General features: G+C 43.7%; 1 protein-coding gene across 1 annotated transcript in view; it reads left to right on the forward strand.

Annotated features, from left to right (window-relative positions):
* LOC138758871 (calcium and integrin-binding family member 3-like) overlaps window positions 1–26,021 on the forward strand; it is a 35,163-nt gene that overhangs the window by 8,848 nt on the left and 294 nt on the right. Inside the window, exons 2-5 of the mRNA XM_069928380.1 lie at window positions 335–369; window positions 3,842–3,953; window positions 5,303–5,450; window positions 25,608–25,803. Of these exons, the coding sequence (XP_069784481.1) occupies window positions 335–369; window positions 3,842–3,953; window positions 5,303–5,450; window positions 25,608–25,803 (491 nt within the window). The remainder of the gene's footprint in view (window positions 1–334; window positions 370–3,841; window positions 3,954–5,302; window positions 5,451–25,607; window positions 25,804–26,021) is intronic.

The raw sequence follows: 26,021 nt of genomic DNA on the forward strand, positions 1-26,021 counted from the left end.
CCCTTCGACTTCACGTCGATGGTGCGCGACCTGCTGAGTTTCTCCAGCACGTTTGTGCCCTGCCCCAGACCCCAGTGCCTGCAAACTTCTTGTTTACCTCAAAACATTACTGCTTCCTCTCCTCACGAGCTCATCTTCACCAAACCCTTCAATTAAACCTAATTTTTCTCAGTAAGTCTGCACTGCACGGAACCCTCTCATATTTCAAGTTTCCTCAAACCAGTCACTTTGAAAAAAATAACACAGCCTCTGTCAGTGGATCGAGATATGCAAAGCAGTCTTACCAATATCATTGTATTTCAACTCTAACAGTTATTTCATTTGTATTTTGAAGGACTGCACTTTCTTCACACGGAAGGAGATTCTGAGGTAAGTTCAAAGCTGAAAGTTTTGATTTATTGTCAGAGTACAAACGTCCTATCACTTACCCCCCTGAGATTCTTTTTTCCTGCGGGCCAGGCAGAATTTCTAATTATTGGTAACTGTAAACTGTACTCAAGAAGAAAGCAATGTAAACAAAAGAGAGAAAAGTAAATGCAAATGCAGAAATAAATATTCAGTAATAAATAATAAAACAAAGTTCAAGTCCTTAAATGAGTCCCTGATTGAGTTTGTTGTTGAGGAATCTGGTGGTGGAAGGGTAGCAGCTGTTTCTGAACCTGGTGGCACGAGGCTTGTGACACCTGCACCTCTTTCCTGATGGCAGCAGCGAGAACAGACCATACGCTGGGTCATGTGGGTCCTTGCTGATTGTTGCTGCTCTCTGATGGCAGTGTCCCTAATGTCAATTGTCTTGATGAGGGGGAGAGTTCTGCCTGCGATGAACTGGGCTGTGTCCACTACATTTGGCAGGGCTTGGCTCAGAGGTATTGCTGCCCCTGTACCTGTGATGCAGGTGCACTGTAGAAACTATACTGACTGGTTGCATCGCGGCCTGGTTGAGGAACTCGAATAAGGCAGCCAGGACCACCACAGGCTCTGACCTCCCATCCAGTGAAGACGTGTCCGAGGCACTACTTCAAGGCAGCCAACATCATGAAGGACTCCCACCAACCTTTTCTGACTGCTAACTTCAGGCAGAAGGTTCAGAAGCCTAAAAGCCATCATCCCTTGGTTCAAGAACAGTTTTTTTCCCCAACAGCTATCAGGATTTTCAACTTCCTTTTGTTTCACTAATCAGGGACTGCTCCAACACCACAAGGACAGTCTACACTATTGTAACACCACTTGTTTTTCTTGCGTTTTGGTAACTGTGAATATTTATTATTTATCTCTCATTTATATTTATTATCTCCTTTTCATTTAATTTATTCTATTTTTTTTAAAAAAGCAAAATATCTGTTTAGCTGCAACAAGCAAGAATTTCAGAGTATCTGTGCACTGCACATCATCATTATCGTGTCTTGGTCGGTCCCAAGATCCTCGTTACCTTTTGCATCCTTCACACCTCTTTTTATTTGCAATGTGCATAGGTTTCTGGACAAAACGATGCTTCTCCAAGAAATCCTGAGTTAACACGATAAATAGAGATGAGAAGCATTCATTTCGGACGCTAGATTGTCAACATGGGCAGATGTGCTGGCCTCGTGTTCCCTTTGACCTTCAGGAAACTGCCAGTGCTCACAACCCAACTGCAGTGGAGGGGCTCAATAACCTACTGGGCTGTCCCAGACACTCTGCTCAGTTGATAGTGATTGCCTTCATTATGGGATCTCCCATTAGGGATCAAGACAGGCCAGGTGACAGAAGTTTGTGTAAGGGAACACTTTGGATCCGGTGATCATTATGCTATTAGTTTCAAGATAATTATGGAAAGGGTAGGTGGAGATTTTAAATGGAAGCAAGGCCAATTTTGATAGCAGCAGGTTGTTTTCTGGCAAGGACGTGCTGGTGGGAGGCCTTTGAAGGTGAAATTTTGAGAGTAAAGTTTGGATCTTCCTGTAAAAATTAAAGGCAAGACTTACAAGTAGCAGTAACTTTGGGTTTAGGGAAACATTGGAGCCCTGGTGCAGAAGAAGGAAGTGTAATGCAGGTAAAGGCAACAGGGAGCAATTGGGGTGCTTGGGGTTTATAAGAAATCTAACCAATGCTTAAGGAAAGCAGGAAGGATAAAAGAAGACATGAGATTGCTTTGACAGAGTGAAGGACATTCCTAATGGTTTCTACAGATAAATTGAGCAAAAGGATAGGAAGGGGAAAAAAAATGGTTCCTGTTGAAGATCAGAGTGGTCAGCTACATTTGGATGCCGATGGGATGGGGAGGTCTGAAATGGCATTTTTGCACCTGCATTTACTCAGGAGACAGGCACCGAGTCTGGAGAAGTGAGGCCAATAAGCAGAGAGGACATGGAATCTGTACAGATTATAGAGGAGGAGGTGCTTCCTCTTCTTAAAGCAAATAGGGTGGGTAAATCCCCAGACTCTGACAAGATATTCCCTCGGACCTTGAGCGAAATGAGTGTAGAAAGTGGCATACACATAGGCGAGGTGCCAGAGGATTGAGGATAGCAAATGGTGTTTCATGGGTTTAAAAAGGCTCTAAAAATAAGATGGGAATTTTATGGCCATTGAGGCTGACATTTGCAGTGGGAAAGTTGTAGGAAGGTGTGCAGAGAAACTGATATACAAGTACTTGGAGAGACCGGGAAATATTAGGGATAGTCAGCATTGCTCTGTGCATGGCAGGTCATGTCTAGCCAAAATCTTAATATGTGGAGAATGTTAATGAAGGAAAGGCTTTTCACTCCTATAACATGCACACTCAATTAATGCACGGAAAATCTGAAATTATGTAAAAAAGTTCTCGTATAGCATGCACTTGCATGTAGTATTAGTCAGTCCTGTCCAGCACCTTCATAATATGTCCAATAAAAGTCACAAGAAACAAAGCGATATGCATACAGACAACATTATCAGCCTGTATTCGATCTAGCCTAATCAGTAGGGCCATTGCCTTTCACAGTCACGGATTAACTGGTACGCTTGGTGGCCCACCGCTACATAGAGCAGATCGTATCTATCTCCATCGGCTGTGATCTCATGGCGCCTCATGTAGGCCTTCAAGCAATGTAGCCACGTATCGAATTTGACAGAGGCCTCTGGGTCCTTGGGGTCGGTTTCCAGCTTATCCAGTCGAATCATCTTGTTCGTGGCAAATAAAATCTGGTTGATAAATTGTGGCACGATCAATGACCACCCTCCCGCAGACACAAAGCAAGTAGTCAAAGGCTTCATTAACCAGAAAATCTCAGCATGCCTCTACATGCTGGCTCACGTCCAAGGCAGGTACAGAGGGAAGAGACCAGGGCTATTCAGCCTTTTATTAGGGATCTTACAGGGAGGAGTTACGGGAACAGAAGGCAGGCCAGCCTGCCCAGTCCAGCAAGGCCATGCCTGCAGTACTGTGTTCCACCACAGCAGATGGGACGTTGGTCCCAGAGGCGATTTTGGAGGTACTGACACAGAGGGTGGGAGATTAGACCCGAATGTCCTGAACCTTGAGTGTATCTGCAGCAATGCGTCTAGGTTTTAAAAGTGCGGCACATGGTATGACATGGTTCCGTTGCGAGTTGTCTCCTTCAACAAAGGATATTCTCTGACTGCTGGACCTGTTCTATTCCTGCAGAAGGTTAACATCGCCAGGAGGGTGTTTGATGGTTGGTGGAGAGCTGTTTCTGTGCTGTTGACCCAAACACTCCACGAAATCCGAAGCTCTACACCGGGTGGGTCTGCAGTTAAAGTCCACATATTGTGATCCAGGTTCTGCTTCACATCAATAGTCAATCAAACTTCTCAAATCAAGCTATGTTTTTCATTTTGGTTCCTCTCCCTTTTATTGCAGGTTGTTCCACCGCTATCGAGACCTGGCACCACAGCTTGTGCCCCTTGATTACAAGAACAATCCTGACGTGAAGGTTCCTTACCAGTTGATCAGCAGCATGCCTGAGTTGAAGGTAGCCTGTGCCCAGCAACCACCCCAACTCAAGCCCACCATGTCTCCCACCCAACTCTGCCTGATCCTAGCCCCTCTGAGAGCACGCTCACTGGACTCAGTGTGAACACTAGCTGTAACTCAGCAGTAGGAGTAATTCAGCATCTTTGAGTGATCTGGCATGTGTTCCATGCCAGGGGACACAGGGGATATGGGGAACATGCTACTCGTGTCTGCTGATGGAGGGGTACTTGCAGCTTTGGCTCTGCTTTAGGTTGATAGACAGTTTTGGAGATTAGTTCCCAATGAATGTCAGGCCCGATTGCCACACTCACACTGCCAGACATTCTCCAAAGACCAGTGAACAGGGGTCCTCTCCACAACAACCACCCACTCTCAGTCGTGCACCCTTCGGCCAGAGCACCCATTTCTAAGGGGCCAAAGGCCCGGGAAAGAGGAGAGCCTGAACTCCCTGCTCCCTAAAGGCTCCTCGACTTGTCACCTTTCATCAACACCATCAGCGTGGCTTTCTCCGGCCTGTGACCTAAAGCTTGGGAAGAGCAGAGGTGGTGGACAAATTGGTGTGGAATGCTGCAGAAGACCAGCAGGGATGCTGCTGAGCATGGGGAGGCCTGGGATGGGGTGGAGGATGGGCAAGGATGGTCATTCTGAGACCAGACCCGACGAACAGCGGGAACGCTACCTTGTCATGTCCTGGGGATTTATCCACATTTTCTTTTTACCTCAAGGCAGCAAGCACCTCCTCCTCTGTAATCAGTGCAGAGTCCATGGTCTCTCTGTTGTTTGCCTCACTCATTGTCTGCCTTGTTGATCCTTTTATGTCTGCCAGAACAATTTATTTCATGCCTTCTTTTAGCCCTCCTGATTTCTTTCTAAAATGGGGACACCACCCCCCCACCCCCGTCTGTCCCATGGAGACACTGGCCAACTGTCTGTCTCCTCTGTCCATCCCATGTGGACACTGGGCCCTCTGATCATCCTGTGCAGACACCGGGCCCTCCGTCTGTCCCATCAGTCCACTCCACGTGGACACCAGGTCTTGTTTGGACACCAGGGCCTCAGTCCATCCTGTGCGGACACCAGGCCCTCTGTCTGTCCTGTTCGGACACTGGGCCCTCCGTCCGTCCTGTGCGGACACCAAGCCTTCCACCTATCTCATCCATCCATCCCGTGTGGACACCAGGCCTTCCGTCCACCTGTGTGGACACCAGGCCCTCTCCCTGTCTGTCCTTTTTGGACACTGGGCCCTCCATCCATCCTGTGTGGACACCGGTCCCTCTGCCCCACATGGACCATTGTGGTGCTCAGTGCTCACTGAATAATTTACCTCCTCCTCTTCTCTAATTGCAGGACAATCCCTTTCGCCAGAGAATTGCAGAGGTGTTCTCCCAGGACAATGAGGGCAACATGACTTTGGATGACTTCCTTGACATGTTCTCTGCACTGAGTGAAATGGCCCCACGCGATCTGAAGGCGTGTTATGCATTTAAGATTTATGGTAAGTGTGGTTGGATGGCAGGGGCTCATTCTGGCGACTTTCTTCGTTTCAACACAGACTTTAGCAAGGCCTTTGACAAGGTCCCACATGGTTGGCTGGTCCTGACGGTCAGCTCACATGGGATCCAGGGTGAGCCGCTGAATGGGACACGGAGTTGGCGACGGTAGGAGTCTAAGCGTGGCAGCGGAGCATTGTCACTCAGACTGGATGCTGATGACGGGTGGTTCCTCCAGGGATCCACTGGTACCTGTCATTAATATTAAGGACTCGGATGAGAATTATGTGCAAATTTCGTACGTTTTTGGTGCCACCAACGTTAGTGAAATATTGGACAGTGAAGAAGATTGAGGTGTCGATGGGTGCAGATCAAAGGCAGCATGGTTGGCATAGCGGTTAACACATTGCCTTTACAGTGCTGGCAATCGGGACCAGACCCAGGTTCGAATCCCTCACTATCTGTGAGAAGTTTGTACATTCTCCCTGTGTCTGAGTGGATTTTCTCCGGGGGCTCTGATTTTGTCCCAGCGTTCAAAACGTACCAGAGGTTGTAGGTTAATGGGGTGTAATTATGTGGCCCAGACTCATGGGCTAAAATAGCCAGTTTGCTGGGCTGTATGTCTAAATCTTTAAAGTAACTGGGAAAGTGGACAAGGGAATGGCAGATGGAAAAGTAAAGAGATTCATTTTTGGAAGTTAAAGCAGACAGGATTTACACTGTGAATGGCAGGGCCTGGAGAACAATGTGGAGAACAATGAGGCCTAGTGGTCCAGGAATGGAGTTCCCTGATAGACAGGGCAGTGAGGGAACCAAGTGGCCTGTTTGCCTTCATCAGAAGAGGCAATGAATTGGGATGTCACGTTACATGTAAAATACTGTATGCACTCACGCACTCCTTAATACCTTGTAATAGTCGACCAACCCCACTCCCCCCAGCTTTTTTGGCTCAAAAATTGGGTGCTTTTCTTTTTTTTTCACACCATAAATCATATTAACCATGATACACACTTTTTCCTTTTCACACATATACAGTGCCATTTTCTCCCCCCCACCTCCCTCCTCCCATCCCACCCTCCCTACCTTCCCCCTCCCGTCCATTTAAGGTACAAAATCTAGGATACATTAAACCAGTCAGACAATGTTGTCATTCAATAAAAATACACCAGAAATTCCACTGAGTCCATTCTTTTCATTTCCTTTTCCTTCCGTTAACTTAGGTAGTGATTGTTCCCGGTAGGTTTTCGCTATTGTGTTTCATGTAAGGCTCCCATATTTGTTTGAATATTTCAATATTATTTCTTAAACTATATGTTATTTTTTCCAATGGAATACATTTATTCATTTCTATATACCATTGTTGTATTTTCAAATTATCTTCCAATTTCCAGGTTGACATAATACATTTTTTTGCTACGGCTAGAGCTATCTTAACAAATCTTTTTTGTGCATCCTCCAAATCAATTCCAAATTCTTTGTTTTTTATGTTATTTAGGAGGAAGATCTCTGGATTCTTTGGTATATTGTTTTCTGTTATATTATTTAATATCTGATTTAGATCTTCCCAAAATTTTTCTACTTTCTCACATGTCCAGATTGCATGAATTGTTGTTCCCATTTCTTTTTTACATTGAAAACATCTATCAGATACTGTTGGGTCCCATTTATTTAACTTTTGAGGTGTAATGTATAGCCTGTGTATCCAGTTATATTGTATCATACGTAACCTCGTATTTATTGTATTTCTCATCGTTCCAGAGCATAACTTCTCCCATGTTTCCTTTTTTAACTTTATATTTAAATCTTGTTCCCATTTTTGTTTAGTTTTACCATTTGTTTCCTCATTCTCCTTTTCTTGCAGTTTAATATACATATTTGTTATAAATCTTTTGATTATCATTGTATCTGTAATCACATATTCAAAGTTACTTCCCTCTGGCAAACTCAAACTGCTTCCTAATTTATCCTTCAAGTAGGATCTCAATTGGTAATATGCCAGCGCTGTATCTTGAGTTATATTGTATTTATCTTTCATTTGTTCAAAGGATAATAATCTATTTCCTGAAAAACAATTTTCTATTCTTTTAATCCCTTTTTTCTCCCATTCTCTAAAGGAAAGGTTATCTATTGTAAAAGGGAGTAACTTGTTTTGCATCAATATTAGTTTTGGTAATTGATAATTTGTTTTATTTCTTTCTACATGAATCTTCTTCCAAATATTGAGTAAATGATGTAATACTGGAGAACTTCTATGTTGTACCAATTTTTCATCCCATTTATACAATATGTGTTCAGGTATCTTTTCCCCTATTTTATCTAATTCTAATCTAGTCCAATCTGGCTTTTCCCTTGTTTGATAAAAATCTGATAGGTATCTTAATTGTGCGGCTCTATAATAATTTTTAAAGTTTGGCAGTTGTAAGCCTCCTTGTTTATACCATTCTGTTAATTTATCTAGTGCTATCCTCGGTTTCCCCCCTTTCCATAAAAATTTCCTTATTATTTTCTTTAACTCCTTGAAGAATTTCTCTGTCAGTTGTATTGGCAATGCCTGAAATAGGTATAATATCCTTGGAAAAATGTTCATTTTAATACAGTTTATCCTTCCTATCAGTGTTAGTGGTAAATCTTTCCAATGCTCTAAATCGTCCTGTAATTTTTTTCATTAGTGGATAATAATTGAGTTTATATAGCTGGCCGAGATTTTTATTTATTTGTACACCTAGGTATCTTATTGCTTGCATTTGCCATCTAAATGGTGATTCCTTCTTAAATTTTGAGAAATCCGCATTATTCATAGGCATTGCTTCACTTTTATTTACGTTGATCTTGTAACCCGACACTTCTCCATATTCCTTCAATTTCTTATATAATTCTTTTATTGATAGTTCTGGTTCTGTTAAGTATACTACAACATCATCCGCAAATAAACTGATTTTATATTCCTTGTCTTTTATTTTTATCCCTTTTATATTATTTTCTGTTCTTATCAATTCTGCTAGTGGTTCTATAGCTAACGCAAACAATAAAGGTGATAGTGGGCATCCCTGCCGTGTTGACCTGCTTAAGTTAAATTGCTTTGATACATGTCCATTTACTGTCACTTTCGCTAATGGTCCCTTATATAATGCTTTAATCCAATTAATATACTTCTCCGGTAAACTGAATTTTTGCAATACTTTGAACAAATAATTCCATTCTACTCTGTCAAAGGCCTTCTCTGCGTCTAAAGTAACTGCTACTGTTGGTGCTTTATTCCCTTCTACTGCATGAATTAAGTTAATAAATTTACAAATAATGTCTGTTGTGCGTCTTTTTTTGATAAATCCAGTTTGGTCTAGATTTACCATTTTCGGTACATACTCTGCTAATCTGTTTGCTAATAGTTTAGCTATTATCTTATAATCTGTGTTAAGTAAAGATATTGGTCTATATGACGCTGGTGTGAGTGGATCTTTCCCTTGCTTTAGTATTACTGTAATTATTGCTGTTTTACATGAATCTGGTAAGCTTTGTGTTTTATCAATCTGGTTGATTACTTCCAGGAGGGGCGGAATTAATAAGTCTTTAAATGTTTTATAGAATTCTATTGGGAATCCATCCTCTCCTGATGTCTTATTATTTGGTAATTTCTTTATTATCTCTTGTATTTCTACTATTCCAAATGGCTCTGTTAATTTATTTTGTTCCTCTATTTGTAGTTTTGGTAGTTCAATTTTAGTTAGAAATTCATCTATTTTCCCTTCTTTCCCTTCGTTTTCAATTCAGTATAATTGTTCATAGAATTTTCTAAAGTTTTCCTCAATTTCTTTTGGATTATATGTAATTTGTTTGTCTTTTTTCCTTGATGCCAATACCATTTTCTTAGCTTGTTCTGTCTTAAGCTGCCATGCTAGGATTTTGTGCGTTTTTTCACCTAGTTCATAATATTTCTGTTTTGTCTTCATTATATTCTTCTCCACCTTATATGTTTGTAGTGTTTCATATTTTATTTTTTTTATCCGCCTATTCTCTTCTTTTAGTTGTATCTTCCTTCATTGCTAATTCTTTTTCTATATTTACTATTTCCCTTTCCAACTGCTCTGTTTCCTGATTATAGTCCTTTTTCATCTTGGTTACATAACTTATTATTTGCCCTCTAATGAATGCTTTCATTGCATCCCATAGTATAAACTTATCTTTCACTGATTTCGTATTTATTTCAAAATACATTTTAATTTGTCTTTCAATAAATTCTCTAAAATCCTGCCTTTTAAGTAACATGGGGTTTAATCTCCATCTATACATTCTTGGAGGGATGTCCTCTAACTTTACTGTCAATATTAAGGGTGAATGGTCCGATAGTATTCTAGCTTTATATTCTGTTTTTCTTTCTCTATCTTGCATACGAGCTGATAACAAAAATAGGTCTATTCTTGAGTATGCTTTATGTCTAGCCGAGTAATATGAATATTCCTTTTCCTTTGGGTGTTGTTTCCTCCATATATCCAAAAGTTGCATTTCTTCCATCGATTTAATTATAAATTTGGTTACTTTGTTCTTTCTGTTAATTTTTTTCCCAGTTTTGTCCATATTTGAATCCAAATTCAGGTTGAAATCCCCTCCTATTAATATGTTCCCTTGCGTATCTGCTATCTTCAAAAAGATATCTTGCATAAACTTTTGATCTTCTTTGTTAGGTGAATATACATTGAGTAGATTCCAAAACTCCGAATATATCTGACATTTTATCATTACATATCTCCCTGCTGGATCTATTATTTCCTCTTCTATTTTAATTGGCACATTTTTACTAATTAATATAGCTACTCCTCTTGCTTTTGAATTATACGATGCTGCTGTTACGTGTCCTACCCAATCTCTCTTTAATTTCTTGTGCTCCAATTCAGTTAAATGTGTTTCTTGCACAAATGCTATATCAATTTTTTCTTTTTTCAGTAAATTTAGCAGTTTCTTCCTTTTAATTTGGTTATGTATTCCATTAATATTTAAAGTCATATAGTTCAACGTAGCCATTTTATACTTTGTTTATCTTCCCTTTCCATTTCTCCATCATTACCTTTCCTTCTTATCCATTTCTGTTTCCTTGTTTTGAAGCCTTTATAAGACAACATTCCTAAAACATCAAACATTTTCCTTATTCTCCTATTTAAAACTTCTTTAGCCCCAATCTCCCCTTCCCCTCCTGAGTTGTCCTTTATCTCTTGTTGGACAACCACATCTCCCCTCTCCATTTGGATTTGCAAATTCACTCGCAAGCGTCAGCTGATTTTGCAGTGACCGTAACTCCTCCCCACCTAGCCCCCCCAGAAAAGATTTCACTTTTCATATGTATCAAAGGTCACTCTTTTAATTCCCTCCTTATTCCCTCTATTCCATTTCCTTCCCTTATTAATTCTTGTCTATACTCTCTATATTTTCCTCTAAATACGGATACATTCATGTATGCACACTATACATATACACACATATACCTCTTTACCCACATACATATAAATCGTGGTCATTTTTACTCTTGTTACATATCTTCATCTCTCTGCTTGTTTTGTAGTTGTTCTGCAAATTTCCTTGCTTCCTCTGGATCCGAGAATAGTTTTTTTCCATAAGATCATTTTCGCTGTATTGAACTCCTTCCTCTTCTTCAGGAGTTCAAAACTTATGTGTCTTTTTAGTTCGCAGTCTTTTGTACTCTCGTTACACGTCTTCATCTCTCAGTCTATTTTGTAATTGTTCTGCAAATTTTCGTGCTTCCTCTGGATCCGAGAATAGTCTGTTTTGCTGTCCTGGAATAAATATTTTCAATACCGTTGGATGCTTTAGTATAAATTTATACCCTTTCTTCCATAAAATCGCCTTTGCTGTATTGAACTCCTTTCTCTTCTTCAGGAGTTCAAAACTTATATCTGGATAAATGAAGATTTTTCGCCCTTTGTACTCCAGTGGCTTGTTGTCCTCTCTTACTTTTTCCATTGCTTTCTCCAGTACCTTTTCTCTTGTAGTATATCTTAGGAATTTTACTAAAATAGATCTTGGCTTTTGTTGTGGTTGTGGTTTAAAGGCCAATGCTCTATGTGCCCTTTCTATTTCCATTCCTTGCTGTAGTTCTGGATATCCTAGGATCCTAGGGATCCAATCTTTTATAAACTCTCTCATATTCTTGCCTTCTTCATCTTCCTTAAGGCCCACTATCTTTATGTTATTTCTTCTGTTATAATTTTCCATTATATCTATTTTCTGAGCTAACAGCTCTTGTGTCTCTTTAACTTTTTTATTAGATTCCTCTAATTTCTTTTTTAAGTCCTCTACCTCCATTTCTACTGCTGCTTCTCGTTCTTGCACCTTGTCCATTCTTTTTCCCATTTCTGATAAGGTCATATCTATTTTATTCATTTTCTCTTCTGTATTGTTTATTCTTCTTCTTAAATCATTAAATTCTTGCGCTTGCCATTCTTTAAATGACTCCATGTATTTTTTAATAAGAGAAAGTATATCCTTTATCTTGCCTTTCCCTTCTTCTTCTATTTCACTGTACTCTTCCTCTTCCTCTTCTTCTTCCTCTGGGTTGGCCATCTGTTGTTTCTTTGTTGTCCTTTTCTTCTCTTCTTTCTTGTTTTCGTTGTCTTCTATGTTCTCCTCTTTCTGCAGCTGTTCTGCAGCTGTCATTGCCGGCTGTGGAGATCGACTCCCCAGCTGGTCTCCCCTCCTGTCGGTGTGTTTTTTTGCATGCGCATCGCGCATGCGCGGTTGCGCACTTTTACTCGGTTCAGTGAGCCATTTTTGTAGTCCACTTTCTACCGACCTGAGGGAGCGGGTTTCTCTCTCCACCGCGGGCCTCTTCGAACAGGTAAGGCCTTCTCCTTCTTCTTCCGTTGTCTTCTCTTCCTCTCTTCTTACCGTTGGTTTCGATTTTTCTTTTTTCGTCGCCATCTTCTTTCCACCTTTATACTCACTTTACTTTAATTTTAATTTTTGTGCCTGTGTGTTTTCCTTTGATTTTTCCGACTTTTCTGGAGAGGGCTGGAGTTCACCATCCGGCCACTACTCCATCACGTGACTCGGGTGCTTTTCAATGACGTATAAAACACGACCCCATCCTTATTTTTGGCACCGACCACCTGCCCATCCGAGCTCCCAGCAGCAGACCCACACCCTGGCTGCCCATCCTTCCGAACCCCTGACACCTCACCCATCCAAACTCCTAACTCCCCAACCACAGACTTACCATCTGGTCCCAGCCATCCAAACTCCCGATGCAGGTACATCACGAGGTCAAACGTTTGACCTGTGCAAAAGTCGACCCCCCCCCCCCCCTTTCATTGGCCCCAAAAATTTGCTGATTTCACAAGTATATTACGGTAGTTGGTTTGACTGCACTTAAGAGTATTGGGTGCGGATCTCTGATCTGAGGGAGATCAGAGATCTGCACCTAATACTCTGCTGAGGGGGAGCAGGAAAGCCACAAAGAATGGTAATGAGACAGGAGGGCTGGAATTATGGGGAGTCTGGATAGGCTGTATCTGTTTTTCCTGAGACAGTGGGTGACTGCACAGATGTTTATAAGGTTGAGGGGTAGAAATATGATGGACAGCCAGAGTTGGTTTCCTACCCAGAAGGTCTAATACTAAAGGACATAAATTTAAGATGAGAGTGATATATGTGGATTATGGAGAAATGCTTGGCCTCCCTGCCTGTCTGGAATGTGTGTATTGCAGGTGATCACATGTCCTCCCCATCTGAAACTTATTTGGAAGTCACATCACCTGTCAATTGAGGTTGGACTCCTTGCCATTGGCTAATTTAAATCTCCTAGGCTCATTATTGGCTAGACGTCCAGATCAGAACTGTATAAAACATTGATCCACAGCACATTCTTTCTCTCTGCTTCATGGATCAAGCCCCGGACATCGCTTTATGCCAGGTTGCTACTGTGGACATCGCTGGGAGTGTTGTGGGTAAAGTGTGCACTACACTGAAGTGTAGTACTGCGACAGATCAGCACTTGCAGAGAGCCACACCCCCATTGGTACAGGGAAGCGGATGTGTATTTGAAAGTCCCTGTCTGTAGAGTGTGAGCCTGTAAAGAATAGGCAGGCACTGATATTGGACACCAACTTAGGTCTGATGTGAATGTTGATATTGTTGTTTAAGTAATATAGTAATTGAGTACCATTTGATGTTCTCCCATTTATCTCCCTTGTGTTAATTAATCTTACGTGTGATTGTAAGATGTGTCCAGACTCGCCTCTCTGTCAACCCACCCACTCTTCCCCAACACATCAGAGAGGCAGGAGGTCCAAAGGGGATCTGAGGGGTAGATGTTTCACACAAGGAGTAGTTGGTGTCTGGGCCGTGCTGCCAGAGTGGGTGGGGCAGGCAGGAACAGGAATAACAATGAAGGATGTCATTGAATGAAAAGGGCACAGAGGAATGTGGAATTAATGAAGGCAAAAGTGGGGTTAATAGGACAATGGCCAACAGATATGTGTTGGGCCAAAGGACCTGTATCTGTGCTGTACAACTCCAGAGATGATTTCTCCATAGATTGGAGACACGTTCTATCCCGGAGGGTCTGGGAACAATTCAGATACACAATGATGGCAAAGGGTGTGTGATGAGAACAGAGGGAAATTTTCAATGAGAGTGGACTTTGAGACTCTGTCCATCTAAACGACCTGAATAACCCATTTAATCCAGGACATCTCAGTGAAATGTTACAGAGATTCCAGCAAACATGCCTCCACACATAGAGCATTCCAGCACAGTACAGGCCCAACAGTCAACAATGTTGTGCTGTGTATGTAAACCCAAGTCTAATCCTTCCCAACCTCACACCCATCACCCACTATTTTTCCTTCATCCACATGCTTATCCAGGAGTCTTTTGAATGTCCCTATTGTACCCATGTCCACCACCACCCCCAGGAAATGTATTCCAGGCATCCACCACTGAGAAAAAAAATGACCTCTGACGTCTCTCCTTAAACCAGTGGTTTTCATCCTTTTTCTTTCCACTCATATATACCACTTTAAGTAATCATGCCATCTGTGATTAGTAAGGGATTTGCTTAAGGTGGTGCGTGAGTGGGAAGGGAAGGTTGGGAATCGCTGCTCTAGACCCAATTGTTACCAAAATATTTTGCTTGAGAAAAATTGTCATTGGCCCATTTCCTTTGAAGTTATGAAACTGTCCATGTAACGAGTCAGTGAGGGACGATTAAAACAATGGTTTTCAACCTTTTTCTTTCCACTCACAAACCACCTTAAGTAATCCTTTATTAATCACAGAGCACCTATGGCATAGGGATTACTTAAAGTGGTATGTGGGCAGAAAGAAAAAGGTTTAAAACCCCTGCCTTAAACTTTCCTCCCCTCACTTTAACCCAAAGTCCTCTGGTATTTACTACTGTTGCCCCAGGAAAAAGCTACTGGCTGTCTACCCTACCTATGGCTCCCATAATCTTGTAACATCTATTAAGTCATCTCTCAGCCTTCTTCCCTCAGAGGAAATCCCTAACTCTATTAACCTAGCCTCAGAAAACACATTCTCCAATTCAAGTAACATCCTACTAAATCTCCTCTGCGCCCTCTCCATAGCTTCCACATCCTTCCTGTAACCAGAACAGACAACCAGAACTGAATGCAATAAGTGTGGTCTAACCAGAGTTATAGAGCTGCACCTTTACCTCATGGCTCAAGTAATGAAGGCCAGCATCCCATACACCTTCTTAACTACCTGCGGGTCAAACCTAAGGGATCTATGGACCAGGACCGCAAGATCTCCCTAGTTCCTCCGTGCTGTTAAGAATCCCACCATTAACCATGTACAAAGCCTTCAGGTTCAATTGTCCGAAATGCATCACTTCACAATTATCCAGATTTAACTCCATCTGCCACTTCTCCGCCCAATTCTGCAACCTGTCTATATCCTGTTGCAACCTTCTACACCTCTAACCTTTGTGTCGTCCTGTCATTTATATATATAAAAAAATCACTAAGAACAGGGGTTCCAGAACAGATCGCGGTGGAACTCCACAAATCACCAACCTCCAGGCAGAATACATTCCATCTATACCCTCTGCTTTCTGCAGTCAATCCAATTTGGAATCATTGTAACTAAAATTCCATGGATCCCATGACTTTCTGAATGAGCTTTCTCTGGAGACCTTTCCAAATGCGTTAGTAAAATCCATATCAGGGTTACAGTTCATTCTCATCTGACTACACATAGACAACTCGAAGAAACAGCATTTCTCTGGACAACTGTGCACATTCACACATTACAGGAAGGATGTAGATGTTTTGGAGAGGGTGCAGGAGAGATTTACCAGGATGTTGCTTGGATTGAAGAACGTGTTTATGAAGCAAGGTTGGCTGGCCTCGAGCTTCTCTCTTTGATGAGGGATGGAGGTATACAAGATTATTAGAGGCTCGTATAGGGTGGACAGCCACCATCATTTTACCAGGCCAAGAGGAGGAAAATTTAGGGGAGATGTCAGAGTACTGTTTCTTTACTCAAAGAGTGGTGGGTACCTGGAATGTATTGTTGGGGGTGATGGTGGAGGCTGGTAGAATGGGGACTTTTAAAAGACTCTTCAATAGGCACATGAATGTAATAAAAATAGAGGGTTATGGGTGTGAGGGAGGGAAAAATAAAAATTTTGTGAAGTAGGTTTACATAACATAAAACTGGAGAACATTCCAGTTCAGGATCAGGCCCTTCGGCCCTTCTCATCTGTGCCAGACTATTATTCTGCCTAGTCCCACTAACCTGCACCCAGTCCATATCCCTCCCATCCATGTACCTGTCCATGTCATTCTTGACTGCTAAAATTGAGTCCGCATTCACCATTGTAGCTGGCAGCCTATTCCCCACTCCCACAACTGTGTGTGTGTGTGTGTGTGTGTGTCTGTGTCTGTGTCTGTGTCTGTGTGTGTGTGTGTGTGTGTGTGTGTGTGTGTGTGTGAGAAGAAGTTCTCCATAATGTTTCCCCTAAACTTTTCCCCTTTCATCTTTAACCCATGTCCTCTGGTTTGTGTCTCACCTACTCTCAGTGGAAAAAGCCTGCATGCATTTATTCTATCTATACCCCTCAATTTTATGTACCCCTAGAAAATCTCCCCTCATTCTTCTACACTCCAGGGAATTAAGTCTGAGCCTGTTTGACCTTTCCCTATAACTCTTCCCCCACATCCTGGCAACATCCTAGTAAATCTTCTCTGCACCCTTTCAATCTTATTGGCACATTTCCTGTAGCTAGGTGACAAAAAAGGCTTTGGCAGAGGCCATGCTCCAGGTTCAGGGAAGGTCAGGGAAGATCTTTTCATAGTAACCCAGAGTAAGTCATGAAGATGGCAGTTAAGGCAGTGGTACACTCCAACTGCAGGATGGGGGATATCCGGGACAGCACAAGTCCCTGATGACTGCACCTGCAATGGGTGCATCCAGCTGCAGCTCCTTACAGACCGTGTTAGGAATCTGGAGCTGGATGAACTCCAGTTCATTCAGGAGGCTGAAGGGGTGATAGGCGGGAGGTACAGGAATGCAATCACACATAGGAGGAAGAAGGAAGGTAGCTGGGTTACAGCCAGGAGAGGGAAAAGGGAACAGGCATTTGTGCAGAGTACTCCTATGGTCATTCCCCTCAATAACACGCATATCATTTTGGGAACTGTTGAGGTGGACAACCAACCAGGGACAAGCCTCAGTTTCTAGCACAGACTTTGGATTTCTCAAGCAGGCGTGCGAGCAGCCAGATGCCGTGGTCCATATTGGTACCAATGACGAAGATAGGAACATGGATGAGGTCCTGAAGATGGAACATCTTCCAGGTAGGAAGGAAGCCAAAAAGCAAGATCTCAAGGGTGGGCAATCTCCGGATTTCTTCCTATGCCACGTACCAAAGAGGGCAGGAATAGGAAGTTATGGCAGATCAATTCATGGCTAAAGAGTTGGTGCAGGATTCATATTTGTGAATCATTGAATGTCTTCTAGGGAAGATCTGACCTGTACAAAAAGGACAGGTTGCATCTGAACTGGAGGGGGACCAATATCCTAGTGGGCAGGCTCACTAGAGCCTGGGGAGGGTTTAAATTAGTTTGGCTGGGAGATGGGAACCAGAGTGTGAGGGGCAGAGAGTAGAGCAGAAGGTGGAAAGGATGATGCAATGCATTTTGGGTTTATAAGGAAGGACGGGCAGTGGAAGAAGCTGAAATGTAGTTAGTTGGAGGGTTTGAAATATGTCTACTTCAATGCAAGGAGTATTAGGAATAAAGGGAAATGAATTTGATGTGGGTGAAAGTCAGAAAAGGGAAGGGAGTGATAACTATACTGGGTGTTGTCTATAGGCCCCCAAATTGTCTTTGGGACATTGAGGAGCAGACAAGTTGTCAGAATTTAGAATGGTGCAGAAAAGAATTGTTGTTAAGGGAGATTTCAACATCTCAAATATTGCCTGGCTTCTCTTTACTGCAAGAGGGCAAGATAGGGCAGAATTTGTCAGGTGTGTCCAAGAAGGATTCCTGACAGTTGTCTAGTGGAAAGGCCATACTGGATCTAGTACTGGGCAATGAATCTGGTCAGATGGCAGACTTCCTGGCCAGAGAGTATTTCGGTGAAAATGATCACAACTCCCTCAGTGAGGAGGTGTCGGTGATCGGCGAGCAGACAAAATAATAAAGTGTTTAATTGGGAAAGGATTAATTACTATAGGGTTTAGGAAGGAACTAGGGACACGGGGTTCTGGATAGGTTGGTCCCACTGAGACGGGGCAAGGCTGGTAGGATAAAAGATGGTTGGCAAAAGGAGTGGTACAGCTAGTTAAAAGGAAGAAGGAATCATACATAAAGCTTAGGAAGCAAAAGACAGGAAGGGTTCATGAAAATTATACAGTAGCCAGGAAGGAACTTAAGAGAGGACTTTGGAGTTCTAGAAAGGGTCACACGAAGGGCTTGGTGTTGTGTTTGGAAAGTTTCAGCTTCAGTGGGTTCACAAAGAGTCAAGTCTGGACACGTATTTACAATTGAACACACGGGAGACAAACAGGGGAAGCAACAATAACTAAAGTACAACTTTGATTAGCTGAAATCAGATTCCCAAAATCTTCAGTTATCCAAATTTAAAAAAAAATTGGATAAAAGGGAGATCCAAAACAAATCAGAAATCCTCATTTATCTGAAATTTTTTTGGAGCTGAACTGACCGGCTCCAGGCAGCAGTGGGGCTCTCAAGCTCCTTGGCAGGAATGGGACCCTTGGGGTCCTAGCACAAGCGGTGCCTCAGTGAGGAGGTGTCGGTGATCGGCGGTGGTCATAATTTTTTTTTGGTGAAAATGAATGATTTTTTAATGCTTAAAAAGCCTTCCCTTGTTTGTTGTTTAAACACTGTTACAAATGATTTGCTGTGGCTACTGGGCTGTTTTTAAAAAATGACCAGTTCTCCGAGAAAAACGTTTATCTGAAATGGGCCCGGTCCCGACCATTTTGGATAATCAGAGTTGTTTTGTATATAGACATTCATTTCAGACCAAGGCGGAGTTCCAATACCAGTTTTATCTTCTATATGGTACGAGACAAAAGATATTACAGTGTAAGTAGGCACATTGAGCACAAGGTACTGGTGGCTGCTCGCCCTACCACACTCTCCTGCACGTGTACACACTTCACAGTCAGGGACTTTCAAACACATTCCTGATTCCGTGTACCAACAGGGAATGGCTTTCTGCAAGCACTGATCTATCACAGTACGATGGCTCAACCTTACCTGCGACTCCTCCAGTGACGTCCTCAGTAGCGACCTGGAGTGATGTCCTGGACTTAGACCAAGAGGCAGAGAGAAAGAAATATGGTGTGCACTGTTGATACTGTTCTGAACTGGGCATCTGGCCAACGATGACATGGAATCATTTAAATGAGCCAACGGAAAGGTGGTCGGAGTCCAACCTTGTTTGGCAGATGATGAGACTTCCCACTAGGTTCCAAACAGGGAGGTCACGTGATCTTCTGCGATCCACAAATAACACTTGGCAAGTAGGATTAAGGAAAACCCCAAGGCATTCTCTGTATTCATGAAGGATGACAAGGCAAGGCCGCTCAAGTATAAAGGAGGCAACATGTGTACAGAGGCAGGTCCTAAATGAATACCTTGCTTCAGTGTTCCCCAGAGAGAGGGGCCTTGGTCAAAGTGAGGTCAGTATAGAAGAAGATTATGTGCTGGAGCATGTTGAGGCTGGATATTCTTAAAAACGTTAGGATTGATAAAGTACCTGGGACCAGATGAGACATACCCCAGGTTACTACAGGAAACGAGGGAAGACATTATTGAAGCATTGGCAATGATCTTCACATTCTCTCTGGCCATAGGGGTGGTACCGGAGGATTGGCAAATGAGGTCCCCTTGTTTAAAAGGATAATAGGGAGAATCCTAGGAAATATAGTCTTATGCAAGCAGTGAGCAAACTATTGGAGATGATTCTTGGGGATAGGATGTATGAGCCTTTTGAGGAGCGTTCACTTCTTGTGGGGTGGGGGGGTCAGCATGGGCTTTGTGAGGGGAAGGTTGTGCCTCATGACACAAATTGAGTTTTATGAGGAGGTACCAAAATAAATTGACCAAAGTAGGGCAGTAGTTGTGGTGTATATGGATTTTAGCAAGGCATTTGACAAGGTCCCCCGTGGTAGACTCATTCAGAAAGTCATGAGGCATGTATGAATTCAGAACTGCTTGCCTGCAGAAAGCAGAGGGTCGCGGTATTCTGTCTGGAGGTTGGTGACTAGTGGAGTGCCGCAAGGATCTGCTCTGGGGCTCCTGCTCTTTGTGATTTTTATAAATGATCTTGACGAAGAAGTAGAGGGATGGGCCAGTAAATTTGTAGATGATGCGATGGTCTGGAGGTGTTGCGGACAGGGTAGAAGGTTTTTATAGGTTGCAACAGCATGTGAATTGGGCGGAAAAGCGGCAGATGGAGAAATGTGAAGTGATACATCTTGGAAGAGGGACGTTGGGGTCCAAATCCACAGATCTCCCAGATTGATAGGACAGTTAAGGAGGCTTGTGGTGTGCTGGCCTCCATTAGTTGGGGGATTCAGTTCAAGAGATGTGAGGTAATGTTGCAGCTCTATAAAACTCTGGTTGGACCAGACAGAAGAAATTCAAGATTCCTTATGGTCATGTAACAAATTATATGTAATATTATGCAAAATTAACTTTAGTCTGTGAGAAGGGGTGCCCAGCACCCCTCACAGACAGAAGGAGAAGTAAAAGAGATTCCCCTCCCCTCCCCCCACTCGGAGTCACCGAGTGTCCACGGATTTGCCTCCTGCAGCCACACAGACATCAGTCCAAATCATTGGCCAAATGGATCCAAACCTCCGATACAATCGGGAACCCTTCAGCCCTCTCAGCACCCACTCCCATCCCGGTTCCAACACCTTGTGCCCCTTCATCCAGTCTCGAGCCAGTCTCCAGTGACACGCAGCCTGATGAGAGTCCTGTGACCGCAGTCCCCGGCAGCCCTCGCCTCATCACCAACAGCCCACCGTCTGTGTGTAGTTCAGGTGCAGAGCCCCCTCACTGATCAGCTGTCCCTTTAGACCATGCCCATTGCTTCCCCTTCTCAAACTGGGGTTGGTCTCCCCATTTTCTGGTGTCCTGCGCTCTCCCTCTACTTGTCCCTCTGCAACCCATCTATACTGCTGCCAGACCCCGCGGGCACAGGATTTAAAAACACTTTTGGCTCCTTTAACAGGTCGTTTAAAGCCTATATGGAGACATCGGTCGTCGGACGGAGTGGTAGAACCCTGCGCAGATCCTCACCAGCGGCAGCACTGCCACCATTTTGTTCGGTTTTCAGTTCTGGTCACCTCATGACAGGAAGGATGTGGAACCTAGTGGAGAGGGTGCAGAGGAGATTTACTAGGATGTCTAATGAGGCAAGATTAGCAGAGCTTGAGCTCTTTGGAGGGAAGAAAGATGTGAGATGTCTTGATAGAAGTCTACAAGATTATGGATAGGGTGGACAGCCAACACCTTTTTACCATGGTGAGAGTAGAACATCTGTACAAAGTGAGGGGAGGAAATTTCAGGAGAGAGACGCTAGGGGTAAGTGGGTTCCTTGGAATGAGCTGATTTTGGTGGGGGCTGGTACGACAGGGGCATTTAAAAGCTGACTCTTGGACAGGCACACGGTTGAAAGAAGAATAGAGGGTTATGAGGCAGGGAAGGTTCAGTTTCTTGAGTAGGTTTATACAAGTTGGCCAAAGGGCCTGGACTGTGCAAGAAAGTTCTAAGTTAATACTGAAAATTTGGCTTCACCAATGTCTTGTACAACTTTACCATCGCGTCACAACTCCTATACTCAATGTTTTGAATTATGAAGGCCAATGTGCCAAAAGCTTTTTTTATGACCCTATCTGCTTGTGACACATTTTTTAGAGAATTATATATCTGTATTCCAGGATCCCACTGTTGCACAGCATTCCTCAGTGCCCTACTATTTACCATGAATGTCCTAACTTGGTTTGTCCTTCCAAACTGCAACACCTCGCGCTTGCCTCCGTCAAATTCCTTCTACCATTTTTCAGCCCATTTTTACAGTTGGTCCAGATCCCTCTGCAGGCTTTGAAAACCTTCTTCACTGTCTATATCGCCTCCAATCGTAGGGTCACCTGCAAACTCGCTGATCCAATTTGACCACATTATCATTCAGATCATTGATATAGATGACAAACAACAGTGAACCCAGCACTGATCCTTGAGGCACACACACAGGCCTCCAGTCAGAGAAGCAACCATCCATTACCACTCTCCAGCTTCTCTCACAAAGCCAACGTTGAATCCATTTTACTAGCTCACCATGAATACAGAGTGACTAAACCTTTCTGACTAACCTCCTGTGTGGGACCTTGTCAAAGGCCTTACTCAACTCCATCTTCAGCCTTTCCTTCATCAACTTTCCTGGTAATGTCCTTGAGAAATTCTAGAAGATTTGTTAAGTATGAGCCCATTATGCACAAAGCCATTTTGACTATCTAAATACTTGTGTAGCTGATCTCCTAGAACACCTCCAAATAGCTTACCTACAACTGACATCAGGCTCAACCAGCCCACAATTTCCAGGGTTATTGTTTAAACAATGGAACATGAGCTACCCTCCAATCCTTCGGCACCTCACCCGTGGCTAAGGACAGTTTAAATATTATCTGCTAGGGCCCCTGCAATTTCTAGAATAACCTCCTCAAGGTCCAAGGGAATACTTTGTCTGGCCTTGGGGAATTTATCCACCTTCATTTGCTTTGACAGCAAACTCCTCCTCCTCTTTAATCTGCACAGGTTCCATAAACTCACTGCTTGCTTACGTTACTCCCCTTGACTCTGTGCCCGTTTCCTGATTAAATACAGTTGAAAATAAAAACCACAAGATCTCCCCCATTTCATCTGGCTCCGTACATAGCCGACTACACAATATTCAATTTTGCCACTTCATTTAAGCTTCTCTTCCTTTTATTGGCTGCAGATAATTAGACAGAGGAGACATTTAAACATTTAGTTTACCCATTGCTTTTTAAACATTCATCTTTGTGGTGCACTGTCAGTCAGAAGCAAACACACAAAACTAAAAGACTGTACAGGCTTTATTCGATGTAAACTTCCACAGAGCCAGCTGTGAGGAGAGCTGCTGTAAACTCTGAGAGTGACTTCGAAGGGCCAGCTCAGGCTGATATCCTGGAGGGGGATTGACACCCGACTGGGTGGGGTTTGGTCCATTCAGGTCAGCTGATTGACAGCCGGCCAGATGTTGTCTTGTCCCCATGCTCTTCTGCAGGTACAGAGGTTTCCCCCCTGTAATAGGCTAGTGGTGTACCACCATGATCTTCTTGTCCTAAGATTCAAGATTCAATTTATTGTCATGTAAAAATAGACAGTGCAATATTACACAAAATTTGTTTTCATCTGCTGTAAGATTCCCCATCGGCACAAATTGCCTGAAGCGTCTCTTACAGACAGAGAACGAGAAGCAAACGAGAGTCAGTCACCTTGGAGTCGCTGAGTGTCCATGGATTCACCCCCCCCCCCCCCCCCACCGCCCCACCACAGCCTCTGCAGCCAAACAGAGTCCAACCTGAGCCATCGGCAGCCTGAGCTCCAGATCCGAACCTCCGACACGATCAGGAACCCTTCAGCGCCCTGGGTACCCTCTCACATCCCAGTTCTGATACCTAGTACCCCTTCAGCCAGTCTCCAGCAGTCCGCAGCCTGACGTGAATCCTTCAACCACAGTCCCCACCAGCCCACAGCCCGGTTGGGTTCCTCACCTTGAGTCGCCACCTGTGTGTTCTTCAGTCTCAGAGACGCTCACTGGTCCACCGCTGTCGTCACCATCCCCGGATTGATTCCTCTGCTTCTCCTTCTCAAACGGTTGGCGGTCTCATCGTTATATGGTGCTCTGCACCAGTCCTCTGCTTCCCCGGAGCCCAACATCCCTCGAGGCTGCTGCTAATCATAGGCGTCACCATCTTGGGCGCAGAGCCTGCGGTTGCAGTATTTTTAAATAAAACCACCGTCGCCTCCATTTACAGCCTGTGCGGAGCTGATGGCAGTTGGACTGGGCGGTTGGGCCCCATGGGAGCGCTGCAACTCCGCTCCACATGGGTCCCCATCAGCGGCACCGCTGCCGTTACTGCAGCTCCGGCAGTGTCGCCATTTCCTTTCCAAGTCCTGCACTTGCAACACCCAACAAGAAATCATTACGGCCACTAGTGTCATTGGGGGGTATGGACCGTACCATGTGACACCATCAGAGAGGGTGACACCAAAATTACTGTCTATAAAATTTTTGTGCAGTGATTCAGCAGAAGTTTATTATTTTTTATAAAAATATCCCTGTAGTTAATTATAACAGCAAAAATATTTTTCGTAAGCCCAGCTGACATGTATCAGTACACCTACAAGGCTAAACCTCTGTGCTCCTATCAGAGACCCACCCCCCACAGAGCACTTATGGCAGTGTTTCTCAACCTTTTCCTTTCCACTCACATCCCACTTGAAGAAATCCCTATGCCATTGGTGCTCTGTGATTAGTAAGGGATTGCTTAAGGTGGGAAGGGAAGGTTGAGAACCACTGCTCCAGACCCAATTGTTCCTGAAATATTTTGCTTGAGAAACATTGTCATTGGCCCATTTCCTTTGGAGTTATGAACATAACGAGTTAATGAGGGATGATTAAAACAGTGGTTTTCAAACTTTTTCTTTCCACCCACATCCCACCTGAAGTAATCCCTTACTAATCACAGAGCACCGATGGCAAAGGGATTACTTTAAGTGGGATGTGAGTGGAAAGAAAAAGGTTGAGAATCACTGGTCTAAACCCATCCTATCCATGGATACATCTAATTTTTTTCTTAAACATTGAAGAAATGCCTGCCTCAGCAAACCTCCTCCAGCAGTCTGTTCCATACACCCACCACCCTCTGAAAAAAACGTTACCCCTCAGGTTCCTGTCAAATCTCTCCCCCCTCACCTTAAACCTGTGTTCTCTGGTCACCGATTCCCCTGCTCTGGGCAAAAGACTTTCTGCGATCACTCGATCTATTCGTCATGATTTTGTGCACCTCTATGAGATCACCCCTCATACTCCTGCACTCCAAGGAATAAAGCCCCTGGCTCAACCTCTCCCTATAGCTCACCGCCCCACGCACCCCCCCCCCCCAAGGCACATCCTTGTAAATCTTCTCTGCACCCTCTCCAGTTTGACATCATCTTTCCTGTAGCCCAGTGACCAAAACTCAACACAATACTCCAAATGGGGCCTCACCAACATCCTGTAAAACCTGACCACGACCTCCCAACTTCTATACTCAATACTCTGACTGATGAGCTTTTTTGACTCCCACCCTCATCTACCTGTGACACCACTTTCAAGGTAGTATGTATCTGTACTCCTGGATCCCTCTGCTCTATAATACTCCAGATCCCTACCATTCAACGTGTCGGACCTACCAGTGTTACACCTCCCAAAATGCAGCCCCTCACATTTCTCTGTATTAAATTCCATCAACTATCCCTCTGCCCAAGATCCTGCTACAGTCTCTGGAAAGTGTCTTCACTAACTGCCACATCTTGCTCCTCATGGATGAAATGACACAACAGAGTTGCATTTGTTCCAAACAGATTTCAACAACGATAACTTTATCTGTAAATCGGACTTGGAGAAGACTCTCATCAAACTGACTCGGAATGAGCTCACACCAGATGAGGTGAGGCTGGTGTGCGACAAGGTTCTGGGGGAAGCCGACCTGGATCACGATGGGAAGTTGTCACTGGAGGATTTCCAGCACATGATTCTCCGCTCGCCCGACTTTCTGAGGTATGCAGCCCAGATTCCCCCACTGCTGCTCAGCACCATACTGCCTCTCACAGGTTCCCTTGGGCAAGGTAGACTGTACTTGGTGTCCGCTCTACACCTCAATTGGAACTGGTTCCTGCCCATTCTCCTGGGGTAGGAGAGCAGGGAGCAGTGATGTGGGGATGAGGCCATCCCCTGTTGGCAGGAGGGTGGGGATTGCTGGGGCTGTTCTGGGATGG

This window comes from Narcine bancroftii, chromosome 3 (assembly GCF_036971445.1).
Source record: "Narcine bancroftii isolate sNarBan1 chromosome 3, sNarBan1.hap1, whole genome shotgun sequence".
Classification (NCBI taxonomy): Eukaryota; Metazoa; Chordata; class Chondrichthyes; order Torpediniformes; family Narcinidae; genus Narcine; species Narcine bancroftii.